At 39.2% G+C, this 21410-nt stretch overlaps 1 protein-coding gene across 1 annotated transcript; it reads right to left on the reverse strand.

Annotated features, from left to right (window-relative positions):
* Positions 1–4815: 4815 nt before the first annotated feature.
* On the reverse strand, positions 4816–18651 carry prdm1a (PR domain containing 1a, with ZNF domain). The gene is made up of 7 exons (XM_084435680.1): positions 18498–18651; positions 16189–16431; positions 13946–14065; positions 12299–12551; positions 7997–8964; positions 7250–7378; positions 4816–6843 (listed from the first exon to the last, which is right to left on the reverse strand). The coding sequence occupies exons 1-7, from the start codon at positions 18522–18524 to the stop codon at positions 6268–6270; spliced, it is 2316 nt and encodes a 771-aa protein (XP_084291806.1). The 5' UTR covers positions 18525–18651; the 3' UTR covers positions 4816–6267.
* Between the last annotated feature and the right edge of the window lie 2759 nt (positions 18652–21410).

Raw genomic sequence — 21410 nt, forward strand, 5'->3', positions numbered from 1 at the left:
CACAGACCTAAAAACTAAATGTCCAACTTAAACTGGTAAATCTTGAACGCTTTAGAGCGACAGACTGAAGTTGGATCTCTTTTCAGAGACGACACTTGGCAGATTATAGCTGACGTGAAAAAGTTTTAAAAAGAGAACTTAAAAAAGTTACAGAATTTTATGTTATGAAAAATGTGAAAAATACTATTTTCAATTTTTACATGAAATATATTCTCAAAAACATGTTTTACTCTAAAACTGTGAGAAAATCAAAGCCATAAATCTAAACAAGTTGTGCTCCAAATGTGAGGCTGATATCTCCGTGAACGAGCTTTCAGTGAGAGTGTGTTCGGCTGCAGTACCAAACGCTTCCACTAGAGGAAACTCGTCGCCATTCATTTCCAATGCGCTCATTTATGACCACGAAACAGAACAAATGTTACTTTTTTTTTCAGGACCATTGTGTGTGTGAGTGTGTGTGTGCGCGCGTGTGTGTGAGTGGTCTTCGCACAGGAAGACGGGTGGGAGGCGTACAGAACATCAAAGTGAAGCCCAGTTCTCTTCATGTGTTCATTAAATAAAGAGCTGGTCGAGACTCACTGATTCCTGTAAACCCGTCACTTAAAGATCACAGGAGCCACTCTACTCCTCTGTCATTCTCCTCAGACATTTGTTCTGCCGTAAGAGCAGTAAAAACTCCTGTCTTCATGTCCTGCATCTCGTGGTTTCCTCCATGGGAAGCTGCTTTAGTCCTGACCCTCTTTGAAGTGAAGTTAATGAGGTTCATGTCTCATATGTGGGTCTGTATGCACATTACTCTCGCGTCCTCACTCCCCTGCACTGGCTGACTGGATATAAAAGTAAAACTCAAGGCCATAACTCAGCTGAGTTATACGAGGTGTCCGAAGACAACTTTCCCTCTGTCCGCAGGGAACACCTGGAGCTGAGAGAGGAGAGGAGGATCCTGAGGAACACACTCAACTCTCTCTTCTCATTAACCTGAGCCCTAATGCACAGGTGCTGAGGGACCCTGGTGACGTCTTCCAGCTTGTGTGTCCTGTTCGGCTTTCTTTCTTTAAAAAAAAAGGATTTTATACTTGGATTCACTTCTTCCTCTTTCCTTCCTTTTTCCTGTTTCCTTCATTTGTTTCCTCAGTAGGAGAGAGCGGGGCACAAACTAACGCAGCTGTAGTTGCACACACTCGTTTAAACACTTAAACACATGCTAGCATGACCAAACTTAGTGTATTTACTGCCATATCAACACATAGAGAGAAACAAATACACCACAATTCAAAAATCTTTGGAAGATATCACTGAACATTTATTTATCTAGCAAAAGTAAATGTCTTATGTTAATTTTTCATCTGTTTTTTAGTGTTTAGTGTTTATTTAAAATTAGACAAATCTGATATTATTTTTACTCTTATATCTGTAATTTAACAGTTGAGATAGTTGTTTAATGCTGATCTAACAGCAGAAACACTCGCCGGGTTTAAACCCCAGTTGTTCAGGCGGGGCATGTTGTCACACTGCGTTACTATTAGAACTATGATATTCCATTCTATACTTTTATGAATTATTGAGAAACCATGAGAAAAATGTGAATAAAGACTGAGAGTCAATGTTCAGAAATCATTCATTATTATTATGTTTTGAAATATGCTTTATAGTTTGTTGTCAAACTCAAAAAAATCTTTAATTTTTTTTTTAAATGGCATTATTTTATATGAAAAAGTTAATTATTGTATTTTATTGACAAAATATTTTAGTTTGTCTTGTATATTTTTTTTATTAGATGTCCTATGGTCATGATATAATGTGCATGTGATGGGGCATGTTGTCACATTTCACTTCCATTCTTTCAGGATAAATCAAGAAAAAAGAAGACACTGTATTAATGAAACAAACCCACATAATTGTACTAGAAATGTGGGAAATATAGTCCATGCAGCTTAAGTAAGTTCAGTGATGGTTCATTTAAAAGTTATTTAGTTTATATATGTATAGCCGCTCTGGAGAAAACAGCGATGTCATCATCCAGCTCAGTTCAGTTCTCATATAATATTCAATAATAAATAAAACTGTTGAATATTAAGTGCATCAATTATACTACTATGCCATGGACATTTTTAAATGTGGCGACATTTCAGCAAAATCATATTACGTTGCTTCTGGCACGTTCATAGGCGCTAAAAGCATCTCAGTTTGATCTGAAACAGATGAATATTAATCTGCCAGCGTTTTGTTATTCTACATTTGTTGTTGTAAGTATCGCGTGCTCAGAAATGTCCGGTATTGTTAAAGGTTAATGCTTTATCTCGTTTGGAAATAGAGCAGCACCTCCTAACCTAACCATTAGCCTACTAGCATACATTTTTTTATATTATTATTAATATTAATAATTATGATGATTTCCTTATAAATATGGTTATCTCAGGTGGACACCCAACTTAATATAGCCTATGATATTTACCATTTGAATCCAACGATGTCAACAAATGGAAAAGTCAGCCAGCAGTTTATTATCATGTTACTATTTGTTGTTTATTGTATAATAAAAATCATGTTAATGTGCCTTTAAGGCCCGTTCACACCAAGAACGATAAAGATAACTTTAAACTATAAACTAAATTATACTATATCGTTCTGTTTATTCTAAGCTGGTGCTTGTCTGCCGCTTTAATATAATGTAATATTAATTATTAACTATTTAACAGGATCTTTTCGCTGTCCGCGATCGCGTCAAGCATCATTTCCACGAGCATCATCATAATCGCGGTTATTAAGAAAGTGCTGAGCTGGATGTATTGTGTCATCGAGTGGCCATCGAGTGGACTCTAGTGTGAACAGAAGCAAACGTGAGATGCTAAAGCATGTGGTGTTAACGTGCATCTTCTTATCTCTGTGATTGTGACTTGTGTGTGTTTGACTCCTCGAGTGTGCACTACTGTACATCAGGTGAGCCGAACACAAACATCATGTGATGCAAACGTTAAAATATAGTAGTAGTTTACAAATCATGCACTGTGGTAAAAGTGTTTTGAGCTCATAACATTGTATTGTGCTGTAACCGTGTGAGATTAAGACTTTATTTATCAATAATTTGCCTGTGTATATTTAAAAATGTAGATAGAGGCCTGTTTTTCCAATGAGCCTGTGACTTTTATCTTTATACTCGGTTAAAGATTTGCTGTTCTGTCCATTCTCTGTTCTGCAACTTTCCCCTTTTAGCGTCAGTGATTCAGACATCATCTTCATCATCATCATCATCACAGCGGGAAACGGAGAAAGCCAATTATCAAGTAATCCACATGCTCACATGGGACCTATAAATGTACATTTTTAGAAGAGCTGAAAGGGATTCCAGTTGATGTAGTCAGTGTTCTCAGAAGAGCTGGATTAGGAAGAGCTGTGTGTTACCACATCTGTCTAACAATCAAAATACCTTACTCATTCAGTTCGGAGTGCTTTTGGCTTGAAGTGTTTAGGTCGCTTCAGTAATTGTTGCTCGGACAGATTTTCATTAAAAATAAGAACATCTTGAAATGGACCTAGCTCATATTTATAATGTACAGTTATGAGGATTTTAGACTAATGAGATTTCATAGTTAGTGGGATACCCTGCATGGCATGCCAGATAATCCATCAAAAGTCCCTGTTGTGGTCACAGCTGGTCACAGTACTGTACACAACATTTTGATGTTTTTGTGCAGAGATATGAATTGTTTTGCATTCATATGCATTTCATTATTATAGTGGGGTAGTGTGATGTATAGGCCTGTTGTGGTGGCATTACTAACAGCTCATGATTTGTGCGTGTGGAATTTGACACATTGGCTGATTCTTTTGTCTGTTGAGTCATGGCTCTCATCGTGGGAAATGTTCATGAAGCTTCTCGTAATTGTGGGGTTGCAAACTTTTACCCCGGAGCTACTCGCTATAGTTTTTAATGCACTGGTTTAGGTAGTTTGCTGTATCTTTAAGTACCTAAGAATCAGAGCCCTTACATATTTTCTACATTGAATTTATGTTTGGCTTTTTTATTTTGTTTTGTTTTTTGCTGTATTTAATTGCAAATAATTTTTTTGCACATTATGGTTTTATCTGAAAAACAAAAGTCATGATGCAAAGTCATTATTTTAAGGGTTAAAAATAACAGATCTGATAAAATGCCAAATATGTTTTTTTAATTGAAGAAATATATCTCAATGCTTTTGCATCTTCTCACTAAAGTTTTGCGTTCCCCTGAGAGAGTGTGCGTTCACTCGCAAAGATTTCACAAAGTTTCTCGGGAGAAACCAAAACATTCGACATACTTTTTGTTCGTCACCGTATCGCTTTACTGGTTCCATCGAAGACCTTTCTCTCAGAATCAACTTTGCGTCAAGAATCAGCCAGTTTTACAGTTTCACACGGATGTTTAGTTTCTAAATTGAATTTATTTTTGGCCGTTTTTTTGGTGTTGTATTTAATTGCAAATACGTTTTTTGCACATTTGAACACTATGTTTTTATCTGAAAAACAAAAGTCATCATGATGCAAAAACTCTTTAAGGGTTAGAAATAACAGATCTGATTGAATGCCACATTTATTTTCTAATTGAAGAGATATATCTCAATGCTTTTGCCTTTTCTCACTAAAGTTTTGCGCTCCTCTGATTTCGCAAACCAAAACATTTGACATATTTGACCATTTTTGTTCATCACCATATCCCTCTCGAGACTTTCACGCGGATGTTTAGGAAAGTCAGTTTTTGGTGGTTTAGAGGGGAATAAAATCAAACCTTGTACCCTATATATAATGAAAGAGCACACAAGCCACAAAAATGCATTAGATCAGTGAAGATTTATATTATAATTTACATTTTGTCAAAGCTGTACTTAAATAGCTACGTAAACCAGTATGTAAACAAAGACAGTCTTTTTCTTTAATTTAAAGCTGAAGATGAGGTGTAGACTTTGGTCATACTTTAGGACAGAGAGTCTATGAGATACTACTACTACCTCACAGCACATGATGCTCCTGCTAATATCGCTGGACAGAATCATATTAAAAACAAAGGGAAAAGTACAAACACAAGATGAAAGACAAAGAGCCAGTGCATACGAAGGCCGAGGTGGTCGTCACCACTGACCTCAGAACAGACAGTCGCAGCAGCTCACACTGCGTTTGCACATCTCTGAAGAGTTCGCTTTGGTTATCCTCTACACATTCTCATTTCTTTATCATTTTTGGTTTCAGTGATGTGCCACACATAAGGAAGAAGAAGCAGTGTCGATCTCACAGCCTGTGTGTGTGACAGACTGCGTTTCTTTGGACCACATGCAGAACTGCACACTGGGACATTTGGTTAGCAAAACAAACATCACATATAGCTCTCAATACAAGCACACACACGCACACACACACACTCCCACATCTGAGGTAACAGTTGTTAATATATAATATGCCCTTTTTGCATTCATTATATTGTGTAGAGCTCAACATTAAGAGAAAAAAATGTTATGTAAAACACGTACACAGATATGTAACCCTTCCTAGAGTAAAAAAAAAAAAAAAAAAGCCTTCCTCTGACTTCAGCCCACATTAAAAAATCAACCTGAATGTGGGAAGCTCTCTGCAGTCGCGCATCAAATCACAGTCAACCGGGACACTATTTACACTTACCATCCGCAAAGAAGAAGACAGTAGAAGGAAATATAAAACAGTAAATTACAATGAGTCATTGTAAACATCGTATTGGTTGTGAAGAATGACGCGTTGAACAATAAATTAAATAGATTAAGTAACAAACTTAAAAATAAACACCAAGAAGAGCAAATAATAATAATAATAATAAAAAAAAGATATGATTGTCTTTATCATTTGTGTAGGACATACTGGAGCACTGATGGACTGGATCAATGTCTGTTAGCCCTGAGTACTGAAGTCCCTGAACTTAAAGGAGTAGTTCACCCAAAAATGAAAATTAGCCCAGGATTTACTCTCCCTCAACTCATCCTAGGTGTGTATGACAAGATGCACTTTTATCATGGATAGATGCACTTTTATGATGGACTTCAAAAAATATACATCCATTCACTGCCGTTATAAAGCTGGGAAGAGCCAGGACATGTTTTTATATAACTCTGATTGTGTTCGTCTGAAAGAAGAATGTCATGTACACCTAGGATGGCTTCAGAGTGAGTAAATCATGGGCTAATTTTCATTTTTGGGTGAAATATCCCTTTAAAGGCCTGATTCTTTGAGAAGAATTGTGTATTCTGGTCCAAAGCGTCTCGTCGGCTAGGTTTCCATGGCCTCCTCTGTCTCCTTTTTAACCGTGATGGGTAGGAGTTGAATAGGGCTGCTGCAATGAACCTTGATGACCGACGCCTCACTTCCATGTTCGCTCAGACGATACGGTGTCGACGGATGCCGGTCTCCGCTAGTGCTAACCGTGTGATACGACGCCTTAAAATCCATCTCTTGCCAGAGCAAACCAAAGATCTGTTTCTCCACCGTGCCGTCCACGTCAAACCCCTCCATCTCTTCCAGCCGGTCTGCGTTATCGCTGATGTCGAAGCGTTCGATCTCCTCGTTGACGCGGTTGAGTTCGTCGAGGCTGCAGCTGGGAGGAGGGATGAGCGCTAAGCAATAGCCTTTGAGATGGAGCCGCAGACTGTTGAGGTGGATGTAGTTGCGGTGGCAGTGTGGGCATTGGTGTGGACGCTCTCGTGTGTGTAGCCGTTTGTGCAGCTTGAGGTGGACGAACTGTGTAAACTTGGCTGGGCAGATCTTGCACTGGTAGGGCTTTTCCCCAGAATGCAGCCGCAAATGTGTTTTCAAGTTGCTCGTGCTGCTGAAACGCTTGTGACACACCTGTGAAGGTCAAAGCAGAGTTTTAGGATCTCGCTCTCATCTGTGCGGAGAACTTAGTCAAAGCTAAATGTATTCGGACACCTTCAACATTTCTCACAATATCACAGTTTATTCGCTATAATTTAGAAAATGGTAATAAAATATGACAAGAACTCAGAGTTGATATTTGACTGGTTTTGTCCGTCCTTCTGTTAGACTGTCTCACACATGAATTATGTTGAATATCTGTCAGCTGTTAAATTTAACTACAGTTTACCAAGCAATGCTTCATTTTGTTCAGTCTGTGGTGTAAAAAGAGCATTAGCAATTAAAGAAATTACACTTTAGCAAAACATGATCAGGTCAAAGTGTCTGAATAATTTTTTGGTTTGACTGTACATTATATTACATATTATGTTTATTTTACCTGGCACTCGTGGGGTTTCTCTCCGGTGTGGACCAGAAAGTGTTTCTGCAGATGGGCCAGCTGGGTGAAACCTTTATTGCAGGTCTGACACTTAAAGGGTCGTTCACCACTGTGGACACGCAGGTGAACCTGAAAACAAAGATAGGTTAGATAGGCACTAGGGTTGGGAATCGAATCAAATTGAAATCCAAATCTGGAATCAAATACTTGAGGTCAGGAATCGGATACTTGTTCGGATACAAATAACTTTTGTAACTATTTTTGTAATGTATATTTTAATTATAAAGTGCAGTTTCTTCCTGAATACCTGAAAATCTTAAATTACTGTTAATTTCAATCGTATATCTTTGTTCAGTTGTATCTATTTGTTGCGATTGCAAAAAAAAAAAAAAAAAATGTTTTCCTCTAGTTGTTCTTTTTTAATTGCTGAGTGTTTACTTGTCTTTAATAATGTTTGAAATTTATATTAGTTAGGCTAGTTGTTTTTCTATGGTATTTTTAAACTACAGGCAAAGTGTTCTTTAGCCTGTTGATTTTTGTTCATGATCTTCAGCTGAAATTAAATGTTTTGCAATAAGACTATATGTGAATGATATCTAAGTTTTTTTTTATACCTTAATGGAATCGAAATCAGGAATCGATAAGAATCGCAATCAAAATCATTCAAATTCAAACGATACACAACCCTACTAGGCACTACGAGGAGTATTTCAAATGTGCACACAGAGAGACAGTTCTCTTGCTTACCTTGAGATTCGAAAGTTGCCCGAAAGTCTTGGTGCAAACATTGCACTCGTACTTGATCTTCCCGTTCTGCTTCTTAAGTGGATAATCAAGACTTTTGTAGCCTGCGGAGCCTCGTTTCATCTTGCTGAGATTGATGGCCTCGTCCTCTGTGCGGCTGGTGCTCAGAATGGCTGAGGTAGGCTTGGTAGGAACGCGTCCCGTAGAGGCTCCCGAACCGGCTGTTGGAGACCCGCCGGCAGGAGCGTAGTGGTGCCCGTGCCCGTGGATGATGGGTTTGTCTTTCAGAGAAGTGGCTGCGGAAAAGGCACTGGTGGCCGCTGGGAGAAGGAGATCCCTGGGAGCCGGAGAGTCAGGGGGAAGCAGGAATTGTCGACCGCCCTCGGATGGAAGCATCCCAGGTGGGAAGGGTACATGAGGGGGGATCAGGCTGCTGTAAAACGGGTACATGTGTGGAAACATTCCCCCTAGGGTAGGTGGCCCACTCAGACTACTAACAGGGTAGTGGGGCATGAGGTAGCGTGAGTAGTGCGGGTTCGGGTAGAATGGCATTGAGCCGGCCGGTGAGTAGCCATGGTAGGGGTTCAGACCTCGACTGTACAGTGCTGGAGAGAAGGAAAGAAGACTGTCTCGTGGCTCAAGGGATGCTGGTGCAGGACTGCTTTCTGGACTTCTCTCGGGACTGCTGTGTGCAGAAGGGCTGGGCGTCGCTGAACACTGTCTGTGGGAGCGGGTCGGGAGGCCAAACACTGTGGTGCTCTTTAAAAAGTCCTCGTTTAGGGAAGGGCGGAGCGGATAGACAGGACTGGGGTACAGAGGTCGGTCTGGAGTGTTTGGGCAGCGAGGACGGGTGGGAAGAGGTCTGCTGGGTTCTTGCAGAACGTCTTTCAAGATCTCTGAAACGCTGTGCTCTCTTTTCACCGGGTGCTTGACTTCGGTCGCTTGCTGCTTGGCTTCAATCAGGCTCTGCTCTGTTCACACACAATAAAACAATGTCAATAATTTTCTCACGAATTCACATATCTCTTTGTGTTAGAGTTGTCAAAAAGTACTGACTTCTGTACCAAGTCAATACTGAAATTGTAAAAAATGTGACGCTTTGAGCGCTGTTGAGCGAAACCATAAACACCTCTGATTGGCCATGATGTTCACGCGCTCATCGAATATGTCTGTGATTGGCTACAATGATCAGCGCTTCAAAAACATGTTGTAAAAATACAGTCAAACCAACACAAAAAAAATATTCAGACACCAGATATAATTACCAGATAGGACACTATAGTTCATTTATGTAAGTGAGGAGAACAAAATAAAGTAAACTGTGACATATTATACCCAAATATTCTTCATACAGTGACTACCAGTGACATTTATAAACATTTGGGAACAGAAATGATTCAGTGAAATATCAACCGATTTGATAACTCTTCTTGTCATATTTTATGAGAATGAGTTCTTATCGTATTTTACTACTATTTTCTAAAGGTAATAAAGAAAATGCGCTCCATGCGCTGATCATTGTGGGCAATCAGGTGTGTTTTACGATTCCGCTCAAAGCGTCAATTGTTTTTTGTTTTTTTGGACAATTTTGACAACTACTTTGTGTTATGTGTTACACATATTACTTGTCAACGAGATTGAGAAACAAGTACATCCAATCCAGTTATTGTTAATTTGAGGGATACAGCAGCTCCATTGTCCCAGAGCACATAGCTCTTCTTAAACCAAATTTCAACAAAGCACCCCAGTGGTTCACTTAGTGTGACAGTTTGACAAATTGTCTGGTGTTAGGGTCTACAGGATGTGAGCCTGACAGCGCCCCGGTCAGGGTGGGATGGATGCACTGATACTATCTAATGGGGTTCACTGAGTGGGTGTGGGGGGACGGATGGCGTCCTGCTAATAGGGATCTACATGCCTAGATCTCTCCCTTGTAGAGTCCAAAGAGACCGGATATTATTTAGTGATCGATCTTTCATGAGCTCCCAAATTTCTGCGCAACCTCAAACTTAAAAGCTTGCACAGAATTCACATAAAAATTTTAGTCAGAGTCAGAATGTTTGGGCTAAATAGACCCATTATAAACCACCCGGACTCTTCCACACACCCACATTTAATGAAAGGTGGAAAGCTAATTAGAAAATTACTTTCCCATACGTCTTAAATACTTATCTCCTTTAAAAGGATGTAAACAATTAAATAACTTCCTGCTTCCTGTCCACTTAACATTCACAGGGTTAATTGTGTAGAATTCAAGTGTGAATATGACTGTGTGCATCCCTTAAAAGATGTACCGTACTCTCTACTCCCCTATCCTTCTGTCCCGGCAGCTACGTGTAAACAAACCGAGAGGTTATCAGTTCTCCCCTCCCACCTCTCTTCCACAGATAGCACCAGTTCTGTTCCTCCCTAGAGAGCTTGCCAAAAACAAACAGCCGGCGATCACAGAGATATCAATCTGTCAGCACAGCCCTGCCGCCAGGAAGTTCAACTAGTCAATGGAGATGTTTTTTTTTTCTTCTCCTGCGCACGCTCTTACTAGCCTCTCCTTACTCTTAAAGTGGCAAGCAAATGAAAAAGTTCCTCCCACACCTCCTGAGGCAGGATGGTAGGAATGAAGGCACTTAAGATACACGTTGGCTGAATGTGCTGTCGTTTTACACCAGACAGGGCCAGTGAAATAGAAAGTCAGCGTCTAAATCAGTTTCATGTGGGAGGTTGTGTCAGTCAGATCACGCCGTCCTGTTGGGCTGAGTCACACTAGGTTTCACTGCTGTGCAGCTTTGAGATCCAGGGGCTATTATTCCCTCTTCAGGCTGCAGGTATGAGGGAGTAGGTGTAATTACAGGCTTGTCTATGTGTGTGTGTGTGTGTTGAGCTCAAGGGGTCGGCTACATCCAGTGGCCCCGGGGTATGCGCATGACTCTGGGGAGAGGAGTCACACTGACTGGCCTGTTCACCTAACTATAATCTCCCCCTGTCCTCCGTATCAATCTTTTCTTCTGTCTCGTCCTTTCAGCTTTGAGGACTTTTATTGCCGGTTTATTATGTTGGGCAAAACAAACCTTAGCCTGCACTTTCATGTTTAAAGAACATCCTCAAACACCAATGGCTGGAACATTACACTGCTATTCTTTGTAATTAGTCTGAAGGAAAACATTGTTGGGGAAGAAAGCAGAGAAATCGAGTGGTTCAAAGAATTCCGATCCTAACGCAGATGAAAGAGAAGACGCTGGTGTGTTTGCACAATGGTCTATCTCTAAAGTGGGATGGCATGTTTTCCTTGACTTAAACTGAGATAACGAGGAACCAGGGGTCTCATTTATAAAACTGTGCGTAGGATCCTTACTAAAAGTGTATGTGCGCCCGAAAGACAAAAATGGTGAACGCCAAAAAATATTCAAACTTAAAAAACCGTGCGAACGCCAGAACCTGCGCAAAATTCCCTTTATAATCCCAGTCAGAGGGAGATTGTGAACACGCCTCCTCCCCGAAATAACCATATATGAGCTTACAACGCCTTGTTTTACTATGAATATCCTATCAATTGCATATGCATATTCATCCACGTGAGACCATGTTTAACGGTACAAGACATTAGGAAAATATGAGATACGGATGTGCTTCACATTACATGGTTAAAAATCATTTAGTAGCCTATCCTCGCCTTGTTTTAGAATAAATAAATCAAATTGTATAAAATACATTTCAGAGAAAGTTTTTCTCAATCTTTTCCACTGGCCAAATAGTATTTTTAATTGCTTTATATTTTTTATGGAAACAGATAGTCCTTATTGTGCATAATTGATCATTATTTGCGTGAAAATATTTCCTCAGACCATGAGTTCTGCTATTATCATCATGCGCTAAACAATCCTCGCTGTAGTTAAAACATTAAAACTCAGCATGCCGCAGGAAAAGTGTTCAAAAGCAGCGCGTACACTACTAATATTTCTATTTTTTAGAATATAAAAAATGTTGTAACTTCTCGGAAATGTGAAATAAGTGCTTAACTCCATTAATGAGAATGGCATATTTAATCTGAATGTGTATATTAGATAGTTTTAATCATTCTTTTATTGTGAACATGCACTGTATTTCTGATTAGGACTCATAATGAAGATTTAAAGTGGTTTTCCTTCATCAGTTCCTCAAATTTTCCTGTCAAGTTTGTGTTTATAAATCACAACTTATGCGTGTGAAGTGGCGTACGCCTCTTTCAGGGCCTGTTTTGTGCCACGCAACGGTTATAAATGAGACCCCAGGGCTATGACAAACAAAGAGAAGTTGTTTGCATGAACTTACTGAGTTTTTGCATCATAATCTCTCCAGAGGCAGGGTAGTTGAGGCGGCGGGCAAACTCAGGGCAGTACCACACCAGAAGCTCCTGGTCAGCAGGAATGGCCTTGACGGTGTAGAAATAGATGCTCATCCCGTTTTGGCAGGCGGCAAGATTCTGCTCCTGCTGGGAATGAGCTGGATTCACATAACGCATCCAGTTACTCTTCTCCTCGTCCAGTCCGTCCACAAAATGGCAGAACTCTCCATTCGAGTATATCTACAAAACATAAAGAAGAAAATGAAGATCAGACGCGATTAAAATGTTCTGTTCTCAAGTCCCCCTGTGTGTTTCTCATGTCTGTGAAACAAATGAGTGGGATTTGCTCTTATAAAGTCACATAGTGAGTCAGCAAACACCCCCGCACTAATATTCACAGTCTCTCCAACAGTCCTAGGACTCGTCTGAAGTTTGTAAGGGGGGACGCCTGTCTCAGTATGAGTTCTACACTAAGCTTGCAAGTTCCAGGAACACTTTGAGACGTCACAAACAAGGTTTCCCTCTGAAACGTCAACACTGTACTTCCACTTCTACTTGAACACTCTCACCAGTGACTATGTCATCACCTGTCTTGCACCATATGGCGAAAGACTGACAGTAACTGAGGAAAGAATGATATCAATGCTATTACTAGTAGGTAAAGACCAGAGTTGTTCCGCTTGGGGATCTTAGATTTGGCAGCAAAATAGAAGTGACAGAAAATAAGACTAGAGCGGGGTGACTTTGCACTTTCTGACAGGAACTCAGGAAAGAATGCATAACATGTCCCCAAATGACCTTTTAGGGTTTTATTTATCAGGTTGGAAATTAAGATCAATGAACCAATTTTGTCCCTTATTCTAAGAAAAAGTCAAAGGTTGAGCGGGCTTTTTCAGTTGTGGCTCCCAAGTTGTGGAACAGTCTTCCCCTTCATATCCAGCAAGCTCAAGCAATAGAGATGTTTAAGTCTCAGTTGAAAACTTATCTTTTTAACTTAGTTAAGGGTAATCTGGTCATTGAAGTAATAACTTATTTTTATTTAGTTTTTTCTCTAACTCTTCTATACTGATCTCACTATACAGTTGTGTGAGGGTGTATGTCTAAGAGTGTGTAGTCATGCCTTAATTTGCTAGGCTTGGTAAATTAATAAACTAGATGTGCTATATAAATAAATAAAAGCTGAAGTGTCTCCGTGATTACGGCTGCTAGGCACAGAGGAGTGAGGGGATTGGTAGTGGCACAACAACTGTGATGCTGACTTTTTTCACTGATCAAACGCTACGATGACACGGATGATCTGTCGAGCTCACGTATTCTCAAGAAAGACTTATATTTACAGCAGCAGAACTGAAGAGTCATCCTGCACTTCCGGTCCCACACACTTGCACAGTCAAATAAAGATGAACGAATCGCTGCACTCTCAGTCAGTGCAGTTCCCAAAACAGCAGATCTTTACTCAGCAGTTTCTGATCGCTCTGAGAATACAAATTCACTGCTTCTGTAACCATCCAGCCCATGATGTCACGCAGGAAGTCAGTCAGTGGAACAGGAAGTGACCCGGTATTTTTTTTTTTTTTTTTTTTTACTTGTCCGCTCCTACTTTTATTGAAAGCTTCTGAAACAAAACAACTCACCCGCCAGAAGTACTTCCTGTTGGCATCTTTGGGGACGTTTTCTGCAGTGTAACTTTCTCCCACAAGGGGGCCGAAGCGTGTGCCTTTGGGGATGTATTCTCTGCTCACTACACCAATGACCTGGTCAAAAAATAATATAAATAGTGGTTAAAAACAGGTGGTTAAGATAGAGGTAGATGACCTTACACTCCCAAAAAAAAATTTAGGGTGTTTTTTTCTACCCAAATCCTGGGTTGAGCCTTTTGGGTAATTTTTTAGGTTATTTTTTCAGTATTTGGGGTAGTTTTCTTGTGTTACCCAGCTTCTGGGTCAGACGTAACAACCCAGTGTTTGGGTAGTTTTCTTGTGTTGCCCAGATCATGGGTCAGACACAACAACCCAGGGTTTGAGTTATTTATCTCTGCTTACTACACCAATGACCTGGTCAAAAAATAGCAGGTAAACAGGTGGTTGAGAAAGAGGTAGATTACCAAAATCATTTTCTGATTCATATTTATTATAAGCATCATTATATTAGTGTGTGTGTGTGTGTGTGTGCGTGTGTGTGTGTGTGTGTGTGTGTGAGAGAGAAAGAGGGGTAATTAATTGACAGTCAGCCAGATGTGCGCACTTGAAAGACACAGAGCCATGCGTCTCTTCAGCCGTCACCTCTCCCGACAGCCACGGGAAGTGAAAGGTCATCAAGGTTGTGTCCTAAGGCTGAGAGAGTCGACTCGTTTGTCCCGCTTCACCTCTGATTAACCGCACGGACACTTCTGACGAGAGCGCCAGAGCTTAACCTCTCTACACAACACCGAATCATACAGGTGCGTTATATTAATAAAGCCTATTAGAGCAGGCTTTCCAAGTTTATACTACAAAATGGTGATACACTGTAAAAAAAAATAATTCCGTTAAATTTACGGTAATAAAATGGTTGCCAGAAATGTACCGTAAAAAATACGGTAGCAACATTTTAGGTTTTACAGACTTAACTTAAATTTACTGTAAATAACCATATTTCATTATCTGATATGTTCATTTACTGATCTATTGAAGTACTAATATCTGTTTTGTACCATTGTAATACACTGACATCCACCAATCACAGCGGTGATGAGAGTCACATGATGAACCAAAGCTCATCACAAGCTGAGGAAGTTAATACTAATATATAGAAGCTGTATATTCACACAAACACTAAACACCATCACGGTAACACACATGAAATGAAATTTAAATGCAATGAACATTAATTTAACAACATTAAATGTAACATAAAACCCTAATGTACATAACTGACTAGAAAAAACTATGAAGAAACAGTTATTTCATGTAAAATACATCAGATGTGAATGTAAATATAAGTTTTTTCACTGTAAATTACACAATGACTTGTTCTTTTTTACGTCCAAAAAAAGTTATTCACCGTATATAGTACGGAAACTTTCCATTAACCAATTAACAGTTTTTCACCGTAACATTTTACCGTTAAAATCACGATAATTTTTTCCCAGTGTACGAGTTTACTTCAAATACTTTTGTCTGGCTCTATGCACTCCCGTAAAGAGCGATTACAAGCACTCATTAAACGGCGTCTCTCATCATGGTAATCTCCCACATGACTTCACTCACTCTCTTCCTGTTTGATCCTCAGGTGTTTCTTGAAGAAAGAGCGCTAACTCTTTATCAGCTCATAAGTACGTGCTCACAGGAAGAGATAAGACGGACAGAGCAATTGATGAAAAAATCCATAACCCTGTTCCTATTGATCTACAAACACTTTGAAAAGAAGAGAAGCCTAATCCCATTCACAGCGTCAGCCGTCATTAGCGCAGGAAAGGTGGAAAGTAGTGTGTTTGTGGACTGTGGTGGACACAGACCTGGAGATAAACCCGGTGTGATAGATGGCAAACGATCGCGCCGCTCAACTTTTGCACTCTGGTGCTCGAGGAGCTTGTCATGCGCTGCGCTGATGTATGGATGTTTGTGTTAGCCGAGTGACAATGCGAGTTAGAAATTATTAAGCACACACACAGACGTAGACAGGGAGGGTTTTTTCAACAAAACAAGGGCTGACAGTGCAGATAAAGAAGATTAATACCAGTTGTGTGATCAGTAGGTGTGGCTTTATGGAGATGCCGTTTAAACAAAAAATCACAACCATTCAAAGTTCTTGCAGCTTGATAATGTGACACTCTCTCCGTTTGCTTGTGTTATTAGCAGATTTCAGAAAGCATGAGTGTGTGCTGGCGTTGTCGTACCTCTTTGGTGTGTGCCGGGTGTTTGAAGGCCAGGTTTCTGGGCAAGGACGCCTCGGCCCGTGTGTTCTCCACCGGACCCTCCCAGGTGTGGTCCTTCACCACGTACGTGCACTTCTCCTCAAACTCTTCCTCCGTCCATTTTGTCATGTCTGCATCCTCCACATCCATCTTGAGCTCCTCATTGTCCGCGGTGTAGGGCGCTCCCTCAGTAGTCAACATTGCCGAGCTGTGATGAGAAGCAGCCTGAGGACAAGAAGAGGAGTTGTAGTCTGTGTGAGAGCTAAACATTATCTAGGTAAAGGGCAAAGGTTGAACTACATCAATGCTCTTTTTCTATGGAACATTTTATGATACACAAATATTCTTTAATAGCAAGAAATTAATTCGAAATTTTGCTTTTGCCTCAATTAGATCTCGGTTGTTTCTGGTAACACTTTGCTTTATCCTCTGGTGCTGTTCGGTCATTTAAAGATAACATGCTGTGACTTTTTCTAAGTTCACTTTTTTAAACTTCTTTCACGTCAGCTATAATCTGCCAAGTGTCGTCTTTGAAAAGAGATCAAACTTCAGTCTGTCGCTCTAAAGCGTTCAAGATTTACCAGTTTAAGTTGGACATTTCGTTTTCAGGTCTGTGCTCAAAAAGTGAATAAATGGATTATAAATACAGCGTAAATATAATTTAGTACCATAAAATCCCCTAAAAATACTAAATATTAAATAAAAAAACATTATCAAACTAAAATATAGTACATTAATTTCATTGAAAAAATTAATAAATGCAGTAATTTTTCCACGTGAAGAGCACCAGAGAGTTATAGCCTTTAAATATATAATACATTTAATTATGCACCTTATAATGCATTGTATGGTCTCATTAATAATTGTAACCACAGTTATACTATATTACAATACTTATGTTTCGCCTTTAGAAAGTGTAATCTATGAAAACACACGAAAAACAACACATTTCAGATGTAACAAGAAATCTGCAAATATCACACGGCATTTTAACTTTGCTTACAACTACTTATGAAAAAATATAATGCAATATGAAAGCTTGTATAATGCATCATACATAAAGTGTTGGCGAACTGTCTTTCAACACAGAGAAGCTAAAGTGCTCCTTAAAGTAAATAAAAGACATCCTGAGCTGAACTGATCGCAATCTCTCTTCTAGTGTCCTACTCTTCATTTCTGTCCATCAACTATCCCTCGTTCCTCTTCCCCTCTCCCTGTTTTCTTCCCGGAGTGAAAAAATAGTCACAAATGGAGGAAAACAGAGGAAGGAAGTCCCGTCTGCTTCTGAATGTGGCTAAATGTGGAATCAGAGGAACCATCAATCCATCCCAGAGAATGTGTGTGTGAGAGAAACAGAAACAAAAGAGGAGAAACGTTTTTCCACTGGGACGCAAAAGTGATACGATCCGATACTTCAACACTTCCACACAAAACAGGTCAAATTCTCAACCAAAACTCTGAGGATGTTTTTTAAACCTCTTGAAGAATTAAAAGTGCATTCATGGGAACTTTTTTTCGTTCCTATAAACTACAAATGTTCACAGTTTTATCAGTTGTATTACGTTATAAAGTTCACAGAATCAGTCAAATGTCATGCTTCAGAACAGACAGCGACTTCTAAAGTAAAAGAGTTGATTGGTGGATATTTGATGTTGTAGTTGAGCATTTTCTATTATATTAGTATTTTGTACTATTTTTTTTTATACAAGAGAAGAGCAGAAAACAGTTTTTTCTTTTGTTAGAAAGTCTTGCACGTAGGACAGCTGTAGGACCAAAACTCATAGTGAAACTGAGAAACTCAACATTAACAAACATGGAAATCAGATGTAAGCGTACTAAATATACAGACAACATATAAAACTATATCTAAAACACTGCTTTTAGGTGAAATCATTTAAAAACCTGTACTTTAAATAAATTATATATATATATATATTTATATAAAATTATATATATATATATATATATATAACAAATATATATGTATGTATAGATGCATCCAGCCAATAAATACAGAAGATAAGAATTGTTTTAAATGAATTAAAATAAATAGAAATGACTACACTCTCATAGCCGAGAACTAAAACTAAAAAAACAAAATTAACTAGAAAGCCCCAATAAAACAGTTCACAAGCCTCACAACAAACACTCACACCACATATAATTAACAACCTCTACACAACTAAATAAGCTCTAGACATTGAACTGATGTAATAACAGAAACAGTTGATTGTAATGTAAAACGCATTCTTGGCTTCCCACAGAAATAAGCTCAGAGAAATGTCACTTACCAGGACGCTCTGGTCCCAGCCACACATAGAGGCTGTGTGTGATCTCTCCCCTGAGTGTGTGTGTGTGTGTGAGTGAGTGTGTGGGACAGGTGCAGCTCAGTTCTCCGTCTCGTCCCACTGCTAGTCCAGATGGTAATGACTTCTCCTGCGAGTGCCTGAGATTGACTGACTAACTGAGCATGTTTGTCTGACTTGTTGAAGGCACTTTGGCCCCGCCCACTGACTCCTCCCACTCCAGTGTCACTGACTCCGCCCCCAGAGGACACTGCTGCTACACACACACACACACTCACACACACACCTATTGCTTTTATATGAAGACAGTTATAAATATTATAATCTAACCCTAACCTATACCCTAAACCTAACAGGACACTTTTTTTTTAAATGCATTTTTACCATAAAAAAACAACTTTTTTTTTTCTTGACACACACACATTATTCAAGCAAAATAAAATAATTAACAAATAAAAAAAAAAAACTATAATAATTACATTTATTTTAAATTTATTTTTATAATCTTTTCATTGGCCTTTTTACTCTAAAAACAGACCAGTGCACTTATAATCCTAAATAATCCCTGTATAAAGATAAATCTGTGCTCCTTTTCTTTATTTTCTTTCAGTTATAGACACATGAATCCAAAAGGAATTTTGTCCAGTACCAGCCCCATGTCTGTGCTGATCGAGACACAGAGGTGTGTGTGTGTGTGTGTGTGTGTGTGAGAGGAAAGTGAACATGTTTCAGCGTCTCGCTCTCGTCCTGAGGAGGAAGGACGTCCTGTGACGGAGACTCAGTGACGAATGCCGTTTACTGTGAGATCTCTGACGTTCCTGTTCCTCTTTTACACACGATCCGCACTGTTCCCACAATCCTGAGCCTCTCCGGTGCGTTATTCACTCCTGAGAGCGCTCATGCAAACTCACACCAACATGTTTATATACATGGAACATAGAATCGTCTCAATACACACGACCAGTCAAAAGTTTTGGATCGATATGATTTATAATGTTTTTAAAAGAAGTCTCTTCTGCTCACCAAGGCTGCATTTATTTGATTAAAAATGCAAAAAAAACGGTAATATTGTGAAATATTATTCCAATGTAAATCAGCTGTTTTCTATGTGCATATATAATAAAGTGTAATTTATTCCTGTGGATGTTCAGCATCATTACTCCAGTCTTCAGTGTCACATGATCCTTCAGAATTCACTCTAATATGATGATTTGATGCTCAAAAAACATTTATGATTATTATCAGTGTTGAAAACAGTTATTTATATTTATATTTTTATTTCAGGATTCTTTGATTAATAGAAAGTTCAAAAGAACAGCATTTCTCTGAAATATAAAGCTTTTATAACATTAAACACTACCGTTCAAAAGTTTGATCAGTAAGAATTTTAATTTTATTTTTGCGGGGAAATAAATAAAATAAATCAATACTTTTATTCATCAAGGGTGAATTAAATTGATCAAAAGTGACAGTAAAGACATTTATAAAAGATTCTATTTCAAATAAATGCTGTTCTTTTGAACTTTCTATTCATCAAAGAATCCTGAAATAAAAATATAAATAACTGTTTTCAACACTGATAATAATATATAATAATATATAATAATAAAAATAAACGTTTCTTGATCATCAAATCATCATATGAGAGTGATTTGTGAAGAATCATGTGACACTGAAGACTGGAGTAATGATGCTGAACGTCAGCTTTGATCACAGGAATAAATTACACTTTAAAATAGAAAACTTTTCACAATATTCTTTTTTAATTTAATTTTTTTATCAATATAAATGCAGCTTTGTTGAGCAGAAGAGGCTCTTTCAGAAGCATTATGAGTGGTCCCGGTCCCGAACTGCTGAACGCCAGTGTGCTCCAGATGTGATTTGGAGTTGGTTTGGTGAAAACGGAGAGTTGACCACATCACACACAGCCCACTCTTTCCTGGCAGAAGACTAGCCAGAAGATTACATGCGCCCAGAACCCCCCCGACCCGGCCCACAGCTGTTTACACACAGACCCACTCAGGACCGGCACCAACACACTCATGCGTTTATATCATTTATATCATATGATATTCATGGCTTAATTAATCATGGGTGACTATGACTAATGTGTGTTCATTCTTCTGCATGAGACCGGCTCTATAAAGCCTGAGACTCCGGCAGGAGGGAACGGGACACACCGAGGCCTTGTCCACTTTTTGGCATCTTTTTCTGACACGCCGTTTTTATTAATGAAAATTAAGTTTTTTGAAAACGTTCTCCAAAGTGGATGAATTTGAAACGCTGTTTCCGTGTTGTCGTGTGGACTGTGAAAACTGAGGTGTTTAAAAACAATGACGTAAGTTTAATTATGTGACGCATATTGTACTAATAGATATTCATGTTTATACCTGTATTGTGCCTGTTATGTGCTGTTCACTTTCACACTGCTGCTAAAATATGTTCCTTCACACACTCTTCATATCACAGTCCTGCACACATGACCGAAAACTCACTCGCATTTGCTGCGGTGAAACATGAGCACGTGGACGATCAGTGAATGAGGAGATATTGCTGAATAAAATGATCCTGTCAGAAGAACGATACCTTTATTATTTATTTCTCCGTCTGTATCGTCTCAGTGAGCTGTCGTGGGGGTTTACGCATGCGCAGTAAAGGGGAATTTAGTGTTTGCAGGCGTTTTCCAGACGTTTCTCATCCACACTGAGACGTCGGGGAACACTAGTGTGGACGGAGAGCGCTTTTAAACTAAAACGTTTGTATGAATGCATCCGTAGCCTTACTTCTCCTCTGAACAGCAGAGCTGAAACGGGGACCTGCGAGAGAAGAGGGTTTGTCGTCCCCAATAAGAGCCGCTTCTTTAAGAGCCTTGAAGCCCATAAAAGGTCTGAAGCCTCC

Source organism: Rutilus rutilus, assembly GCF_951802725.1.
Source record: "Rutilus rutilus genome assembly, chromosome: 17".
NCBI classification, from domain to species: domain Eukaryota; kingdom Metazoa; phylum Chordata; class Actinopteri; order Cypriniformes; family Leuciscidae; genus Rutilus; species Rutilus rutilus.